At 47.9% G+C, this 16,783-nt stretch overlaps 1 protein-coding gene across 1 annotated transcript in view; it reads left to right on the top strand.

The window, feature by feature from the left end:
• NINJ2 (ninjurin 2) overlaps window positions 1–12,084 on the top strand; it is a gene marked incomplete at both ends in the record, with an annotated part of 46,456 nt that extends 34,372 nt beyond the window's left edge. The window contains 2 exons of the mRNA XM_081997845.1: window positions 9,791–10,022; window positions 11,921–12,084. Coding sequence (XP_081853971.1) covers window positions 9,791–10,022; window positions 11,921–12,084 — 396 coding nt within the window. The remainder of the gene's footprint in view (window positions 1–9,790; window positions 10,023–11,920) is intronic.
• Window positions 12,085–16,783: the final 4,699 nt, after the last annotated feature.

Raw genomic sequence — 16,783 nt, 5'->3', positions numbered from 1 at the left:
TAGATCAAGTTCTGGGTTACTTCTGTTGCAGGCTGCCTGTGTGCTCCCAAGCAAGTTTATTTGTGCCTGTTGTAACAGGACACCCATGTATGATGAGGCATCTGGGTGCCACTCGAATCAGAAAATAATAGCATCCCCTCCTTGTGGGACATATCCCCTGCTTCTGCAACTGAGGTATCTCCTTCCTGACTTGAACTACAGTAAAATTTTTTCCAGAAGACAAGGGGAGCAAAGGGCCACTGTATTCAACACCTTACCTGTCCAGAGGCTTCAGAGTAGCAAAAGATTAACCTTAGCTGCTTAGAAGGTAATACCTGTAGGCCTCTAAGGCATTTCACCGAGTGTTTTCCACTACTTTAAAACTCTGAACTTGTAAATGTTTCCCAGCAGAGTGGCAGACCGTTTCAGAGATATCACTTACATATGTAAGACACCTCTTGAACATATGAGCTCACTTTTCTTAGCTGCCTTTTGAGGATGCCCTAGAAGCAGACAACTCTAGTGGTCTATAGGATACAGGTGAAAAACAGCTGCCTTCCCTAGTGGGAATTTGTTTCAAGCACCTTCTTGATTCAGTCTTGCTTCATACTGACCCTTTTTGAAGCAATGCATGCCTAAACATGCCTAGACCCAAGCTCAGAACTCTCCAATTCCTAGAAGTGCCTTTACCCACACAGTCCTGTTCTTGTCCATTTTAGCCACAGCAGCAATGAAACCCTCTAAAGTCTAGCTAAATGACTTGCCATAATCAGTCCAAGAACAGAAGCAACAGCCTCAGTCAGACAATAACCAAACCACAAGCAGAAATGTTAATGTATTCACCCCACACAAAGCAATACTAAACCCACAGCAAACAAACAGGACAGTTCTTCAGCCAGGCTTGGAGAGACGCCATGGATGTGCTCAGCGGTACTCAGAGGTGCTCCCACGCACACCGCTGAAAACACAGCCATGTTCCTTTCAAGCATGGCACCTCATGTCCTCTCCAGGTTACCCCCATTGCCCCAGCCCTGGGGAGGCAGGAGCAGCCTTCCTTGGCAGCACAGGCTCCCAGGCAAGGGGCAACCCGGCAAGCTGGAGCTTAATGGAAGGGCGTTAACACTAATTGAATCTGAACAGCCATAGCCATGCATCACTTTGCATTTTCTCATGTTAAAATGCAACAGCCATTTGTTAGAGCACTCCTAATGTGTTTAAAATCTTTCCAGAGACAGCTGATGTTATTTCTAAGTGTGACATTCCTAAGCAGTCTAGCACAGACCTGAGATGCTGCTCTGCAGACTTCCCTACCCTGAAGTCCATTGCTAACTACGAGTATCCACCCCTGAAACCCCAGTTACTACCTCACTAGTTTCTGTATTCAATACCTAGTTTGGCCAGCCTTGGAAAAAAAAGCCAACCACCAAACAACATAAAAACAATTGGGATTAAGGGCTTATGAAAGTTTAGATCAGCAACAGTACACCTTTTTTTTTTTTTAACCTCTCCTGATGGCATGAGGCCAGGTGCTCAGCTGCGAACTGACACAACTCCGAGTGTGCCAGTTCTGAACAAAATGAGCAGATTCAGCCTTTTTAGATCCAGAGATTGGCTCAATTTCCTGGCAGAGAAGGAAGCTAAGCCTGGCAGTTTTTGAAGAAAGAGAATACTATGCACCCAGGTGAGTCTAAATCCACAGGGTCTGTTTGGAGATGCTGGTGAGCACCGCAATAGGAGACAGACGCTGACCCACAGGACAAAGACATTGTGAGTGTTAGCACACATGAAACTGGAAATAATGTTTGCTGGATAAAAGACCTTATAAGTAATAGAGGGACCAAAACCCCTGAGTTCCACTGTTTATGTATGTGATTTCATCAGCTCTGCCTCTCTTGAAACCTTCTTTCCACCCGGACTCTCAAGCTTCCTTTCTATGGAGGACCCTGAGCACTCAGAGGGTGACCAGGGGCACATACATGTCAAAATATGCAGATGAACCTGAACCTTAGAGTGATGTTTACCTGGGGAACACTGCAAGATGCAAAGTCCCCTGGGAATAAGAAAATCACAAAATTTCATCAGTTTCAGTGGCTTACCTGCATGATGGATTCAGTCTTTGTGTATTATATATACAACACAGGCACATATCTCACTTCTACAGTAGCTGTCTCTCTCCCTAGATATCATCGTGTTATTTTACAGATGTGGAAACCAAGATCCAGGGAGAGCAAGTAGGATGCCCTAAGCCACACAGCAAATGACAAATTAACCTTGGGCCTCCTCGCATGAAAAGCAACATCAGACCAGGGCTGGGATGGTTCTGTACACAGAATGCTCTGTTGATCCAGTGACCTGCAATAAGGGACTGTTGCTATATGCTTGTCCCATTCTAAGACCTTTTTTTTTTTTTACCCTGAACATCTGCTACAAACCACAGTCAGAGGGGAGCTGGACATTTGGTCTGATCTAGTACAGCTGTTACTATGTTCCCTCAGTTTTAGAAATCAACCTGACCCTCAGCATTGCATGCAAACACCCTTAGACTTGGAAGAAGTTAGATTTAGGACCTTGTTTTAGGAATGTTTTGTATTAAAGTGATTTATGTGAACACATTTGCTCTTCGGATCTGGCGGCAGTCTGCAATCAGGCCCAGCTTTTCTTAATATTTTGGGCTATAAGCCATCCAGCTTGGGGATTTATTCATCTTAACGTGTTTAGCTTTGTAAGCACAATGCAGTAGTTACTGTTGTGCCTCCCGGCTGCTCTTCTATTTTTTATAAACTCATTTTCTCTGCTAACCTACTTTTAATTTTTTCTTGTAAAGCTGTTTTTAGTCTTCCCTTGCTCCCTCCAAAAAAACACTGGGATAAAACTGCTCTGGGTGCTAAACACTACTGACTTGAACAGGCTCCAGCTTCTATATCCTGGCTTTGGAAATAATTGTTCCCACTAATCCTTTTGAGTGCACTCCCAATTCCATACATTCAAAGAGCTGCCCCCCCCGACACACATACACACCCAATTGCTTCTGTTCAACAATCAGAGATCACACATCAGCACATTGTAACTGCTGCTGCCAAGCAGTTCTGGAGCCCCCAACCCACACACTGCTCCTGAGCTACGGATGGAGGCTCCTCTGCCAGTGTCACTGCCCCTCCTGCCTCATCCTCATGCCAGCCACCTGGAAAAGAAAAATTATCTTCTATTCCAACTCAGCCCTGCAGCCTGCCAGTCGATTCCTGGACCCGTTCAATTCAGTATCATAAATACATTTAACGAGGGAGTTTAATATAGATTTGGTAAGACAGTTATTTGAGCGATTCATAATTTATGTTGCCCTGTAGCATAGGAAGCCATGAGTGGCGTCTGAGAGTGAACGGGTTCAAGAAACTCACCATACAGCAGCACAGAGTGCCAAAGGGGGAAAAGGCGGGGGGGGGAGGGGGGGAGGGGGGGAGGAGAGAGAGACAGAAACCCAAGGAAGGGGGTGCATGAAGAAAGAGAAGAGCTCGATAGCAGGAAAAGGTGTGAAAGAAAGGCAAGGTGAAAGGCACAGGGTGAGAAAAGACTAGAGAAGGAGAGAACAGAAAATGAGGATGAAAGGAGAGAGGAGGAGCTGAACAGCAGATGCAGGATGAATAAGAGACAAGAAGCGGCACGGAAAGGGAGAAATGGAGAGCAGAGTATGCATGCTTGATGCGACAAGCAGGTCTCTGCAGGCTGCGAGTACTGCAGCCGGCCGGGAAGCAGAAGGCGAGGCCGTGGGCAAGGAGAGGCACCCCGGCTCCTGCGGGGCTCTGCTACCTTGTGACTCACCCCCACCCCTCTGGCCCCCCTGCCAGGGGACTGCCCGGCTCCCCTGCCCACATCCAGCCTTTCAGCCCTCCGCGGCACTAGGTTTTGCTGTTAGTCTCCCACTCCTGCACGGCCTCATTTTGGGTGTTGCAGTAGGGATACGAGGCCAGGCTTTCAGCTGGGTAAATCAGAGAGGCTCTGCGGGCAGTCTCACCCAGCTGCACTTCCATCCCTTTATCAACAGCAGCGCCCTGCTTAGGCACCCCTTAGCTCAAGGACAAGGGTCCTAAGAGCTGCCCCGTGGTGGTGGCATCTCTGCCCGAGAGAGCTCACCGAGTTTCTCTGTGAGATGGGACACAGGGGGTGGATAAAGCAAACAGAGAGTGGGACTTCGGCGACAGTGGAGAACGCTAACAGTGCTTAACAAGCGCACAGTGCCTGCCATTTGCCCAGGCTTCTACTTCTGAAGAGGTGCTGGCCCTCAGCTCCTGGAAGTTACTTTTTGGTTGGAGAGCTCTCATCCAAACAGCTGGCGTCAGTGAGCCCTCTGTTACACTGAGCACTGACCTCTCACAGAAATGGAGGAACACCTCAGAGGAAGATCTCCATCAGAACCAGTTCCATACATGGGGGGGAGCCTGAGATACCAGGAAAGCATCCCTGATTTATTTCCTGGGATTTATCCAATATGAATTGAAGGCAACACAACCATTTGGCTCTGAACAGGACCCCTAGCAAGCAGAACAGATGGCTATATTAAAAGGAAAAAAACCCTAAGCACAACTGGACTAGCTGACAGCTTCCATGGAGGCCGAAGAGGGGGACTGGCCCTGAACACTCAGTTTTCCATTTGCCTGCAGCATCCATGCCGAGGTTTACTATTACTTTTCTTCATGGAACGCAGCCAAAATGCTTGCTTGTTGTGCCAAACAGGAGGAAAAAAAAAAAAAACCCACACACAAGCCACAAAACCAGCCTCTGCCTCGCAGAGTTCGCGACGCAGTCGGTGTCGACCAAAGCGTTCCCCGCGCGTCCCTTCTCCTGCGCGGGCGCGGCCGCGCACCAGCCTGCCTCCTCGCCTGCAGGCCGGCACGTACAGCTCCGCCAGGGAAGTCCGACCCGCTGGGTGGGCAGGCCAGAAACGTTCAGATTGGCTCACTTCATCCCAAGTGAAGTGGTCAGGAGGTGCAGGGAGCGAGCTTCTCTGGAAAAGCGGAGTAGCTAATAACTGCGCACTTAAACGTGAAGTATTGGCCGCAAGCGGGGCCTTTAATCTCTCCGCTTTCTGCTTGTAGAAAGGGGACTGTGCCTCTCTCCGACCTTGCAAGATGATGACTCCCTATGTGCTTTAACCTTCATCCACTGATGTTTACGAAGTAATTCTAAAGCTGCCAACTGGCAAATTCCGTGGAAAAATACCCTGGATTTTCCCTGGTGCCCGATGCTGCGTGTGTGCGTGCCGCCGGCTGTTTATCGGCCGGGATCCCCGTGGCGGTCGCCTCCGCACCTACCCCTCCGAGTGCAAGGCCTGCATTCATGCCTCTGTTGGTTTTGGCATCCTCCAGCATTTCCCTTGGAACTAATGGCCAATAATATCATTTCTCCTCAGACATCCCCCTCTGCCAGAGCGCTCCCATGAAGAGGATTATCATTCTCATCCTTGTGAGCCTCGTCCTGTCCCACTGCCTCATTGCCTCTTTCAGGCTGTTCTACCCTGGGGATAGGGTCACAAAACCCACAAGGCACACAGACTTGCAGTTAGACCTGCTCTGTAATTTTTGGTTGTTTTTTTTTATTCTGCCCTGAAAAATAACGACAAGAGAAACCGGAGGTTTTGTAGAAATTATCCAAGAGGCTTGAAGAAAGCTCTGTGCTTGCCTCGGCCTAAAAATCTGCAAGCTTTGGAAAGAAATATTTAGATGAACCTCCTCCAAAAGTTTTCAGAAGAAACTAGCTATTTCTTGTGAAAATAAAAAGCAAAGAATTTCCCTTGAAAATTAATTTCAGTGGAAATTTTTCAGGTAGCTTCAGTGAGCCGGGGAGCTCGGCATGCCCTCTGGTGCCAGAGCCGGGTTTCACAGGCCCTGGGACCTGCCAGCTCCCTGCAGCAAAACCAGAGATCAAGTTTAAAAAGAACCTCACACTTGTGGTGATATCTGCCCTTCTTCCTAGGAGAATTCATACAAAAATTAAAAATGACAACAGAAGTGAGAGTTAAATATTTGGGTGTGTGGTTTGAGTAAGAGTAAAGCCTCCGACTTAGAAAAAGTAGATGGGTGCCTCACTCAGCCCCTGCAGCGGTCTGTATCGCCGTGCCACGTCTGCACAAAAGGAAGCCGAAAGGGGATTAGCCTGAGGTCAGACTGAAGCCAGCAGAGCCTTTGCAGGGAAAGAGGCTGTCTCACCCAGAAAGCAAAAACATCCGGAAAATAGGACATGGGAGCTGAGCTCCAGCACCAGTTCAGCCAGCCCTGTTGTGTAACTGGGCTGTACTTTCTCAAGTCCTAATTTCCCTGCCCTTAAAAAGTGGGCAATAATGATACAGCCCCATCTTGGGAAAGTGCTGCATACTGGTAGGTGCTGTTTTCCAGCAGACATGCTGGCTCTGCAACAACGCTTGCAAGACGAGCTTGGTGTCTGACTGCCAGAGCCAGGCTTCCTCTCTTTGATGCAATATGGAGAAGAAAAGGCAGCGATCCCCACTCTCAGAAGGGGAACGCTTTCAAAGCGACTAGAAAGACATCAGCTCTAGCCTGATGACATAAATCACTTTGATGAGCCTTCAGGTATGTCCTGTGACTTGCCTTAGGGCTCTGTTAGCCAAAAGGGAATCATTTAATCTCCCTGGTGATCCCACATAACCCCCCCACAGCTGTCTGGGCAATACGGCTACAAGGAAACTTGAGTTGCTTGTGAATCAGCTCCTGAGCTGCAGCAGTTTACAGGACTGAACTTCAAGACAAAGCAAAAGCAGAAATGGTCCCATTTTGAAAAGCTATGCATGCATTGTGGCAGCTCAGAAAAAAAAAAGTCACAGCCATACGTTCATACCCCGCAGATGTGGCAGTTCGCTGGTGATAGCTATGGCACCAGGCATCCCAAGCAAAGCCATCCTCCTGCATTAATTGTAATGTCAGGTTTCTGAAGACTCCTGGTTTGTCTAAGCCTCTTGTTATTTGAGACTCCAGGCTTGCATTTGTAGCTGTTGGACTAGGCAGAATATACTCTATAAGGGCCAAACGCATAGAGGAGCTGGATTTCTCTAACTTTACCTGGCATCATAAGGACTCCTGCAAACTGGTTGATGGTTTAGCTGCCTAAGTGAAAGCTTGATGTCCAGCTTTCATCATCCAGTAACCTTTTGGCCACCTTTGTGGATCTACTAAGCCTGGGCTGACAGAACTTTGAAACAGGAATCAAAGTTTTTCATTGCTCAGTGCAAGGGTTTCCCAGATCCAGTGACTCTGCATTGGAGAGCAGTGGCCATCTCTGCCAGTGGTATCACGTCCCAGACAGGGGAACATGCCACTGTGCTCATCCACATGAGAAAAGCCCAGGTGAAAGCTGTCTATTTTCATTGCCTGATCACCTGGGACACAGAGCTCAGTACACTCCAACTCTGCCCCATTTCACACTCCAGGTAAAGCAGCATGGAGGCAGCTCAAAAGGAGGATGTGTTTTCATTCAACAAGAGCTCCCAACTTGCTATGTCTCCACGTAAGTGACTGGGAACCGATGTCTCAGCCTCCTTGTACCAGTCACTCATTTAACAAAAGCTCTGTCATGTTTGTACAGTGTCCTTGTTCTCGCACCCTTAACTCATCATTACGCAGAGATAAACTATCAATGCCCAGCCTTGTGATGCTGCAGGGAGGAGCAATAAAAAACGTTGCACCCCTTGGTATGGATACCACTCTGTTGCAACAGGATCACATACTTTTAAGACAGCTGAGAGGTAGCAGTACCTAAATCTAGGTTTTTGAGACATGTTCCCAGGATCAGACCTTTTGCTGGCCTCCTTTCCCTGAGATGCGAGATATTTTACTTCTTTCTGCCCCAGACAGTAACATTTAAGAAGTCCTGAACCCCTACGCACAGCCTTAGAGACCTTACCACTCTCTAGACTTGTACTTTTATCTCCTTCCAGTATCTTTTAACTTCTACCTTCCACAGCAAAAAATAGAGGCTTTGTAAAAGAGCCTCTTAACCACAATAACTTTACTGTTAGAACCCACAAGAATTACATGCTCTAAGCTATCAAAACCCCCCAAAAAACCCAAAAGCACTTTCCTACCTCAAGTTGTCCCCTTCTCAGGGATCACAGTTTATCAATAGTTCAAACTGGACACAGAATCATAGAATAGTTTGGGTTGGAAGGGACCTTTAGAGGTCATCTAGTCCAACCCCCCTGCAGTGAGCAGGGACATCTTCAACTAGATCAGGTTGCTCAGAGCCCCATCCAACCTGACCTTGAATGTTTCCAGGGACAGGGCATCTACCACCTCTCTGGGCAACCTCTTCCAGTGCTCCACCACCCACGTTGTAAAAAATTTCTTTCTTGCCTACTTCTTACTACAGGTCTTTCTCACACGAGGGTGATTGCTGGCACAGACCATAACCCCTTTCCAAAAATTCAGCCCCAATTTCAGTATCAGACACATAATAACATGTGTCACTCTCCCAGAGTCACTGGCTTTGCTCACACTCCCACCCAGGCACAGAGAAAGCCACTCTTGCCCAGGAATGCACAAAGAGACCTGAGACAGCAACATGAAGCATTAGCCATAACCCTTCTCTAGCATCATGCCCAGAGCATGGAGGAAAGCTTACATTTTGTACTTTATCAGGCACAAAAGAACCAAAATATGACTTACCACTTGATGTGGGCACAGTCCTACTTCCAATAGGCACCTGGAGAAACCTTGTCCACTATTCTGACCAAAAGAGGTCACCTCAGGTCCACACCTAGCCCTTATCAACAGATTTAAAGGGTTATCCATCAGACAGTGCCAAGGGCAAGGCTTCTGGTCTTCACTACAGCTGACAAGAGGCTGATTACCCAGAACTGAAGCCTGTCTGCTACCTGGAAGTGTTGGTTTTGTTTCTTCTTAAGAAAGGAGATCATAGCTTGCTGCAGCTATCCAACTCTTCTGTAATTCTTGCTTTTGCTGGTGGTTTATTACCAGCTGTTGACAGTCTGGGTGAATTGAAAACTATTGTCCCCGTTTCTATTTTTTTTTTCCAGTTCATCATTTGGGTCAAGACAGCTAACAGAGGACCTCACTTAACAATAGAGAAAAGGTAGATGGCTAAAAGCAGCCAGATGACCCACAGCTTGTAATTAGGTTAAGGGCAACCAGGTGATCTACCCCTTGTAAATACCTGTTTCTTTCCACTGACAAAAAATGTGCCTGAATGATTAGTTAAAGTTAGGTGTGATGGATCCTATCCTTTGTCTAGATGAGTTCATTTCAATACCTAATGTTTTGAAGAAATAGTGCCCCTGGTTTCAGAAACTAAAATGTGGATTTTCCTATGTGCTCTAGCATCTTGGCTAAGACAGTAGCCATCAAAAAGTGTTCAGAGGGGATATAAAGCCCAGCCACTGACAGCCCTTTGAATACTCGACCCAAAGAGAAGTTCTCTCTCTAATCCTCTGTAAGTTTGAGGCTTGTCTGTGCCCTGAAGGAAGAGAATTTAATATTCCTTGCAAAATCCCTGGCTCTGGGTAATCTACATTATTGTAACTCTGGACAAGCTTGTTTTCCACAAAAATACCCTGTATTTTTCTAACCTTGTTGAGTTCTTCATCACCATAAGTATCTTGTGCCTGTTAACATCACAAGGCAACTGTGAGAGGAAACTGGGTGCTCTCAACATGTTTGAAACACGCAACTTTGACTCTTTCCCAGGCTTTCTAGAGAAGCCCCATGGGGAGGCAGCAGCCTGTTCAGCACAGACGGGTCTGTCAGCTTAGCAATCGCACCAGTTCATGTGGTTTCTCCTGCCTCTCCAGGCCGTGAATCCTCAGCTCCGGATTAACGGGCCAATGAATATCAACCACTACGCGACGAAGAAGAGCGTGGCGGAGAGCATGCTGGACGTGGCTCTGTTCATGGCGAACGTCACACAGCTCAAAGCGGTGCTGGAGCAGGGGACTTCCTTCCAGTACTACACCACCCTCATAGTGCTCATCAGCATCTCCCTCTTCTTCCAGGTGATGATTGGGATTCTCCTCATCATTACCGGTAAGGTGGCCGTTGAGATGCATACACCCTCACAGGGTGCTGTTGCGGTAGGGTGCTCCATGGCTTGGCCGGCATGTGGGTGGGAGGGAGAAGTCTCTTCCCCTAAACCATTTCCCCCAGCTCCAACCAGGGCTGCAGGAGGGTTGAAGACAGCTTGACGCAGGTGGTGGGAAGGTCTGTGTTACTGCTTTTCAAAGTGGATTGCTTTTTCTCTTGCACAACAGCTCTGAGCAATATTCCTCCTTCACTTCCCCATTGCTGAATCCCTGTCTGTCGTGGTTTAGCCCCAGCCGGCAACTAAGCACCACGCAGCCGCTCACTCACTCCCCCTCCCGCAGTGGGACGGGGAGAGAATTAGAAAAAAAACCTCGTAGGTTGAGATAAACACGGTTTAATAGGACAGAAAGAGAGAAGGAAACAACAACAATAATACCAACAAAGGAATGTACAAGAACAAGTGATGCCCAATACAGCAATTGCTCACCACCCAGCGATCGACAGCCCGTCCCCGAGCAGCGATTTCCGCCCCCGGCCAACTCCACTTTATGTGCTGGGCATGACGTCGTACGGTAGGGAATATCCCTTTGGCCAGCCTGGGTCAGCTGTCCTGGCTGTGTCCCCTCCCAGCTCCCCGTGCACCCCCAGCCTGCTCGCTGGCAGGCCAGCACGAGAAGCTGGACTGTCCTTGACTACTTAGCAACAACCCAAAACATCAGCATATTATCAACAGTTTCTCATCCCAAATCCAAAACACAGACTCACACTAGCTTCTGTGAAGAAAACCAGCTCTATCCTGGCTGAAACCAGGACACTGTCGTAGGGAGAGAGCTGAGTTTCAGGCCTCTTGCTGCCCACCCTGTAACGTGCCCCTCCATGCAGCTCCTGCAGATACTACATTTTAGCTGTACCTTTCCCTCACTCAAGCTGGGGCCTAACAGAAAAATTTAGGCAGAGGTATTCCCCATATAAACCTCACATTTAACCAATCCCACAGTTCTCCTAGTGCCATACAGACAGTACGTTAACACCAGCATTTCAGACAGGCTTGTCCAGTGCTCCATCTGATACAGGAGTTGCTGTATTTTGGCCTCCAGCACATGCCCAGTGTGAAAAGTCTGCAGAATGCTGCCTTTTCCTGTATATCCTACATGGTTTTTTATGTGGGACATGGGATCGGAGGCTACAGGAAATCCTGTGATGTGTTCCTTCCCCTGCCCCACGTGGCACAGCCTTTCCCAGTGGCAGCTGCGGTCGCTGGAGCCAGCTGCGAGGAGAAGGGGGACAGGAGACCACAACTGAGGGCAGGGAGGCACAAGGCTGCCGTTCGCATGGCTTATTGGCCAGACAGCCCTGGTAACCAGGGCGTTCCTGTGTCTGAACTGATCAACACCCATCAGCTAGGGCTGATCCCATTCATGTACTCAGATACCTCTCGGTCTGGGGGCAAGGAGGGGGTTGACAGCTGTATCAGCACCTACGTGAGCTCTGGGTGTCAGGCAGGAACTGGCCTCCCAATCCGAGTACAACGTTGCTGATCTTGTCCCCTATGTCACCCAGCCTTCCCATGGCCATGCAGTGGGGAAGGTCACATGGTCACATGGCTAGCATGCAGCAGTAGTTAGGCTATTTAGAGTTGGCCCGTTGGGAGGGCCATGGCAGCCCCTTGGCAAAACAAAGACATGACATAAAAAAAAGATGTTTTTCCTCTGCTCCGTCATCCAATGTCACCCTAGGGCAAGCTGTGGCCCCTATAAAGTTCCTGGGACTATTCCCCCAGCTCTGTGGCCACAGTGCCCTGGGGCACCATGGACATTCGCCAGGCAGGGAAGGCTTGCAGGGGCTGGGGGACTTGGAGTCAATCCACAAATCTCCCTTTCTTTTTGCATTGTATTGCATAGCTCGTTTGAACCTGAATGATGTTGCAAAGCAACCCCGCCTGAATATACTCAACAATGCTGCCACAGCACTCATCTTCATCACGGTCATCCTCAACATCTTCATCACAGCCTTTGGGGTGCAGAAGACTGGTCTCTACCCTCCCAGGAATTTTCGCCCTTATTAAGTGATGGGGCAATGGAGTCAGGTAAGAAAGGGGTGAGTTCCCATCACTGCCAGTCCCTGGAAGGGCTCTCAGTCTCAGAAAACATCATTGCAAGGTGGAGAAGGAGAAGGCAAAGCTGCACAGATTAACAAAGCCTTTCCAGAGGCATGTTGTTGTCCCACAAGCGTCTTGGGCCACTGAACAAATTCCCTCAGAGGAGGATTTCTCCTTGCTTAGTCTTTAAAGCAAGAACATCAAATATCCCAACTGCTGGGATTTATCAGCAGCAAGTTGTTTTCAGAAGGCTGCAGACCTCACACTAGATATGGGCAGCAGTTGTGAATGGGAGCTAAATTTGGGAAAGAAAACTAGGTATGTTCTGAGAGGTATCGAAAGATGGAAGCGTTATCTGAGCAGAAGAAAACGACGGTGCTGGCAAGGATGAAAGAGCTCTTCACAACAGGCAGTGTGGTTTGGCAGGGGGTGTTTTAAGAATCTAACTCTCATTTTCAAGAGAGAGTCTTGTGAATAAGAGTCCAACCAAATGGATGCAGAAGGCTGCGAGCGCTGAAGAGCAGCACTGCACACCCATAGGGGTGGCCATGGTGCCGCATGACCCGGTATGCCGTGACTGCTCCTCTCTGCCCGCGCAGCACGGAGGAGCCTGCCGTGACCTTACTGGCGTTTCTTGTCTTCCCTGCAGGATCTGAGCAGCGTGGCTGGCAGGGAAAAGCTCTCCTCCTCTGTGTTTTCACTGACCTCAGCAGGAGCCCATCAACAAATCCAGAGAACTGGGTTAAACTTTCAAAACTCTGTGCATTTCGTGGTATACTGGCCCCTTACCATAATCCTTTTGCAGTTCTGAAGGGGTGAAAACATTGCCTTTCAAAGCTAGAGCAAATTTTGCTAAAGAAAACTGCAGGAACAGCAGCAGGTACACGATTTCAAAGTACAGTTCTGTAAATCTCCATCTCTTATTTTAGTTGCCTGCTTCATGTATTCAATATTGGCTCATTTTGTAGAGAAGACTGAACGATTTACTTTGTAGGCTAAACAAACAAGGAAAGTCCAGCTTTTTTGTCTCAAGCATAAGATGCTATACTCAAGGCAATGCTACCTAATAGTTTACCTCCCAAATGTTGGAATGGATTGCTCAAACTAAAAAAAAAGTAGTTCTCATGGGAGGATAGAAAAGTGTGTGTATGTCAACATAGCTAAAACCAGTTCAAATGTTTTCCTAGTTGTTTAAAAATAAAATTAAATGTGACACAGTTAAGAAAACAATCAGATATTTCCAGCATTGGAAAATTAACAATGACAGAAAATAGGTATTATGGTCTGATGTTATCACCAGGGACCTATCAGGAAAGATATCGGAATAGCCTGACAATATTTAGTAGAAAATGAAGAAACATTATACATAAGGAGACACTCTAGGCTTATTGCCACAATGACAGGTGCACAGTGTATTACTTTATTAAAAAATCACCATTATAATTTAAGGTCTTAGCACTAACATAAATGTTTTTAAATATATAATTTTTATATTGACAATGCCGGGAATTCTCATGTACTAGAACAATTTGTTTCCTTAAAAAAAAAGTCTTTGAATTAATGACTTTTCAGATTTTTTTTGAAAGAGTAAAAATTTTTGATCCTAAATTTTCTAATTCTGCAGTCATGCTAAAAACTGGTATTTTAATAGCCTGGTGTAAGCCTATTTAAATAATGACATGCTTTTCTGATTATTAAATGATTTTTTTCATTGTATAGCAGAATTGGACCTCAATATGGACTTTTCATTTTGCATACTCTTGCCACCACTGAGAAAGAAATGTCACGAAAATGTCCACATGTTGATCTTCAGGAGCTACTGGAAGTGTCTGACAGTTAAAAAATCCAGATATGGGCAGATTTCATTTGCACTCTATATTTGGCTTTACAGAACTAAATTCCAGTTTAAGTCACAGGTGGTGCTTTTTTCTGGAGAGGGTGTGGATGATCTCACCCACAAAGGCTTGGTGAGTAAGGCTACAGGCCAGCATCACCTAGTACCTGCAAATGACAGCGGCTTTTTAGCAGCTGAAGGAAAGTTGCATAGAAAGAGTAGGGTGGAAAATGCCAGCTATGTATTTACCAGAATTCACATCAGCAAAGCTGAGCAGTCAGGGATCTGTTTGGTGAAGCAGGGAAAGACTCGTCCTCCCCTTTGTCTGGCGCGACACTGAGTTTGCTGCTTATCTCGGTCCTCGGTCTCTGCTGAGCCCGGCAGCAAACCGGCGAATGCTTCTGGGCAGCCTCTGTTATCCTGCTCTCCTCTAGAAAAAGGCTTCGCTGTAGAGGTAGCAAAACTAGTTCTACCCAATGTAAACCCACCACCTAAGGGCCTCCAGCCACTACTAGCCAGCTGGGTTCAGGAAAAGGTAAAAGATTATGCATCCCGTGTGCAGATCCCAAATCTCGTGACTCATTGCTTCACAGAGCAGGAGGCAAAGCAATTAGCATTGATGACTGAATGTAAAGAGGGGAAAAACCAAGAAAACGTTCACCTGAGAGCAGCAGTGAGGGGAATTTCTTTACTAGGTCTTAACTGCAACATCATCGTCTCAGCGCGCTGCCAGGTCAGGTACCACAGTGCGCGAGGCCTGCCCAAGCAGAGAGGGCTTCCCATCACCCAGCCCAGGCGGGCAGAAGACCAGCAGTGCGCTGGAATGCTTTTCCCCCATCACCTTTAATAATTATTTCTCATTATAACAGAATCAGACCCATTAGCAACCTTGGCTGCCTTTTTCCCTCTCCATGTCTGACTCCCATTCCTGCCAAGCTTTTTATACTCAAAAGTAGGAAGGAAAAGGAAGCACGGTTGAAGCAAAAAGGGGCCAAATTTGAATCTAAATAAGCAGTCGCCATGAAAAAGCCGACCTCCCACTGGCGTAGGCTGTGCCAAGTGCTGAGCTCAGGTCTAGGCTCTCACCTGCGGTCTTCTCCAGGAATCATCCCCTCCTTGGCAAGCGGGACCACTTCATTCTCCACATTCTCTATGATCACGTCAGGCTTCTGGTTTGCTGGGATGTGTATTTGTCCACTGTTTCTACCTCGTTTCACATGATAAACCCAAGAGGACAGAAGAAAAACTACTTTGTTGCCATCCCACTTTCTACAGCCCTCGAGGGGACTGAAACAGGCCTTGCTCCTGGCTAACCTTGCTCGCTGCATCTCCCGCCCGCCTCTTGCTGCAGAACTCTCACCGGCTTGGGCAGAGAGCGACCTGACTCTGGTATTGCCTACGCCTTCGGTTATACGAAGTCAGAAGAGCAACACTTGTTTTCTAATCCCTGCTGCATGGCGATGCGGGTGTGAGTAACACAGGACAGAAATAAGCTCTTGTAGGAAAACAATGTATTTATAAAACGTGAGGGAGAATCAGTATATCCCCCAGCTCTAACAGAGAGGAGGCCCAGGAGTCGTCTTGAAGGCACAGAGCCACTTTAAGGCAGATAATTCAAAGGTATAATTCAGTATCTAAAAAACAATCAAGTTCAGACATTTGTCAGCAATGAGAAGAGGCGAGATGTTCATACCGGGCAAACATTGAAGACAATGACAAAACAAGTCACATTATAATTTTCACACAATACATTTCTCTCAGAATAAAAGTCAGCCCTTCTCCATTCCCTTTGCTGACCTGCAAAACAAGCCTCAGCCCCAAAATTCACAGTCCTGAAGACAGAGTTGGCATTTGTGGGCACAGCCCCCTTGCCATGCACCTCATGCTTGGGGGCCCAGGCTGCCCAGACTGGCCACATCCTGCCCCAGGGAAGGTCGTTTCTGCAGCATGGCCCATCATCTCTCCAGCTGTCCCCAGCCAGAGAGCTACCGGAGCAGCTCCCTCCTGCTTGCCTGATGCATGGGAAATCCCATGCAACTGGTTTCCTCCTGCCATCCACACAGGACACAGCCAGGAGGACACAGCCAGGATGCACACGAAGGCCAGAAACTCGGGGCAAACTTCACCGCAATCTCAGGCTTGGTGACAGAAATGAGACTGACTGCCGGGGGGAGTCAGCTTCCCGGCTGTGGTGAAGGCAGGTTCCCTCTTGCTCCCGGGAAGCTGTGATGGAGCCAGAGACAAGCCCTCCTTGCAGCAGCAGTGCACGTTGCGCAACACTAGTGATGGGGCAAACCACCTGCCGATCAGGGACCGTGGTGGCCTGACCACCGCCCTGCATAGTCATGTCCTTTCACTGCATGGCTGCGGGACTACCTGCTCCTGCCGTGCTCCCTGCTCTCCCCCTCTTTATGACTTTGTGTGGGGAGAAAAACTGCAGGTTGTCTTGGAAGAGGGGCAGCAGCCTCCGAGCAAAGCCCAGTGCTGCTCCTGCAAGATTTGCTGCTGGCCGGCAAGCTGGGGAGCGTGTAGCCCCTTCTCTCCCTACAACCCGCAGCGGTCTCTGAGCATGTGGGCTGGAAGACAGCTTTTGTCCCCATGGGCTCTCTCCAAGCTCCTCCATGGAGGCTGCCAACTAGTGCCAATTAGTATTAATCGTGTTTACTACCACAATGCTTAAATACCAACCAATAATCCCCACTGTGCTAGAAAGGGAAGAATATTTGTGATACTGGCCATCAGGAAACTGGACTGAAACCCACTAACTCCTTACATCCCACCAAGGAGTCCTCATGAGCTAAACAGTTCTGCTTGTCACAAGGCGTGAAGGAA

The sequence above is a fragment of the Phaethon aethereus genome (genome assembly GCF_964289735.1).
Source record: "Phaethon aethereus genome assembly, chromosome: 1".
Lineage (NCBI taxonomy): Eukaryota > Metazoa > Chordata > Aves > Phaethontiformes > Phaethontidae > Phaethon > Phaethon aethereus.
This window is presented reverse-complemented; position numbering and strand designations above follow the sequence as displayed.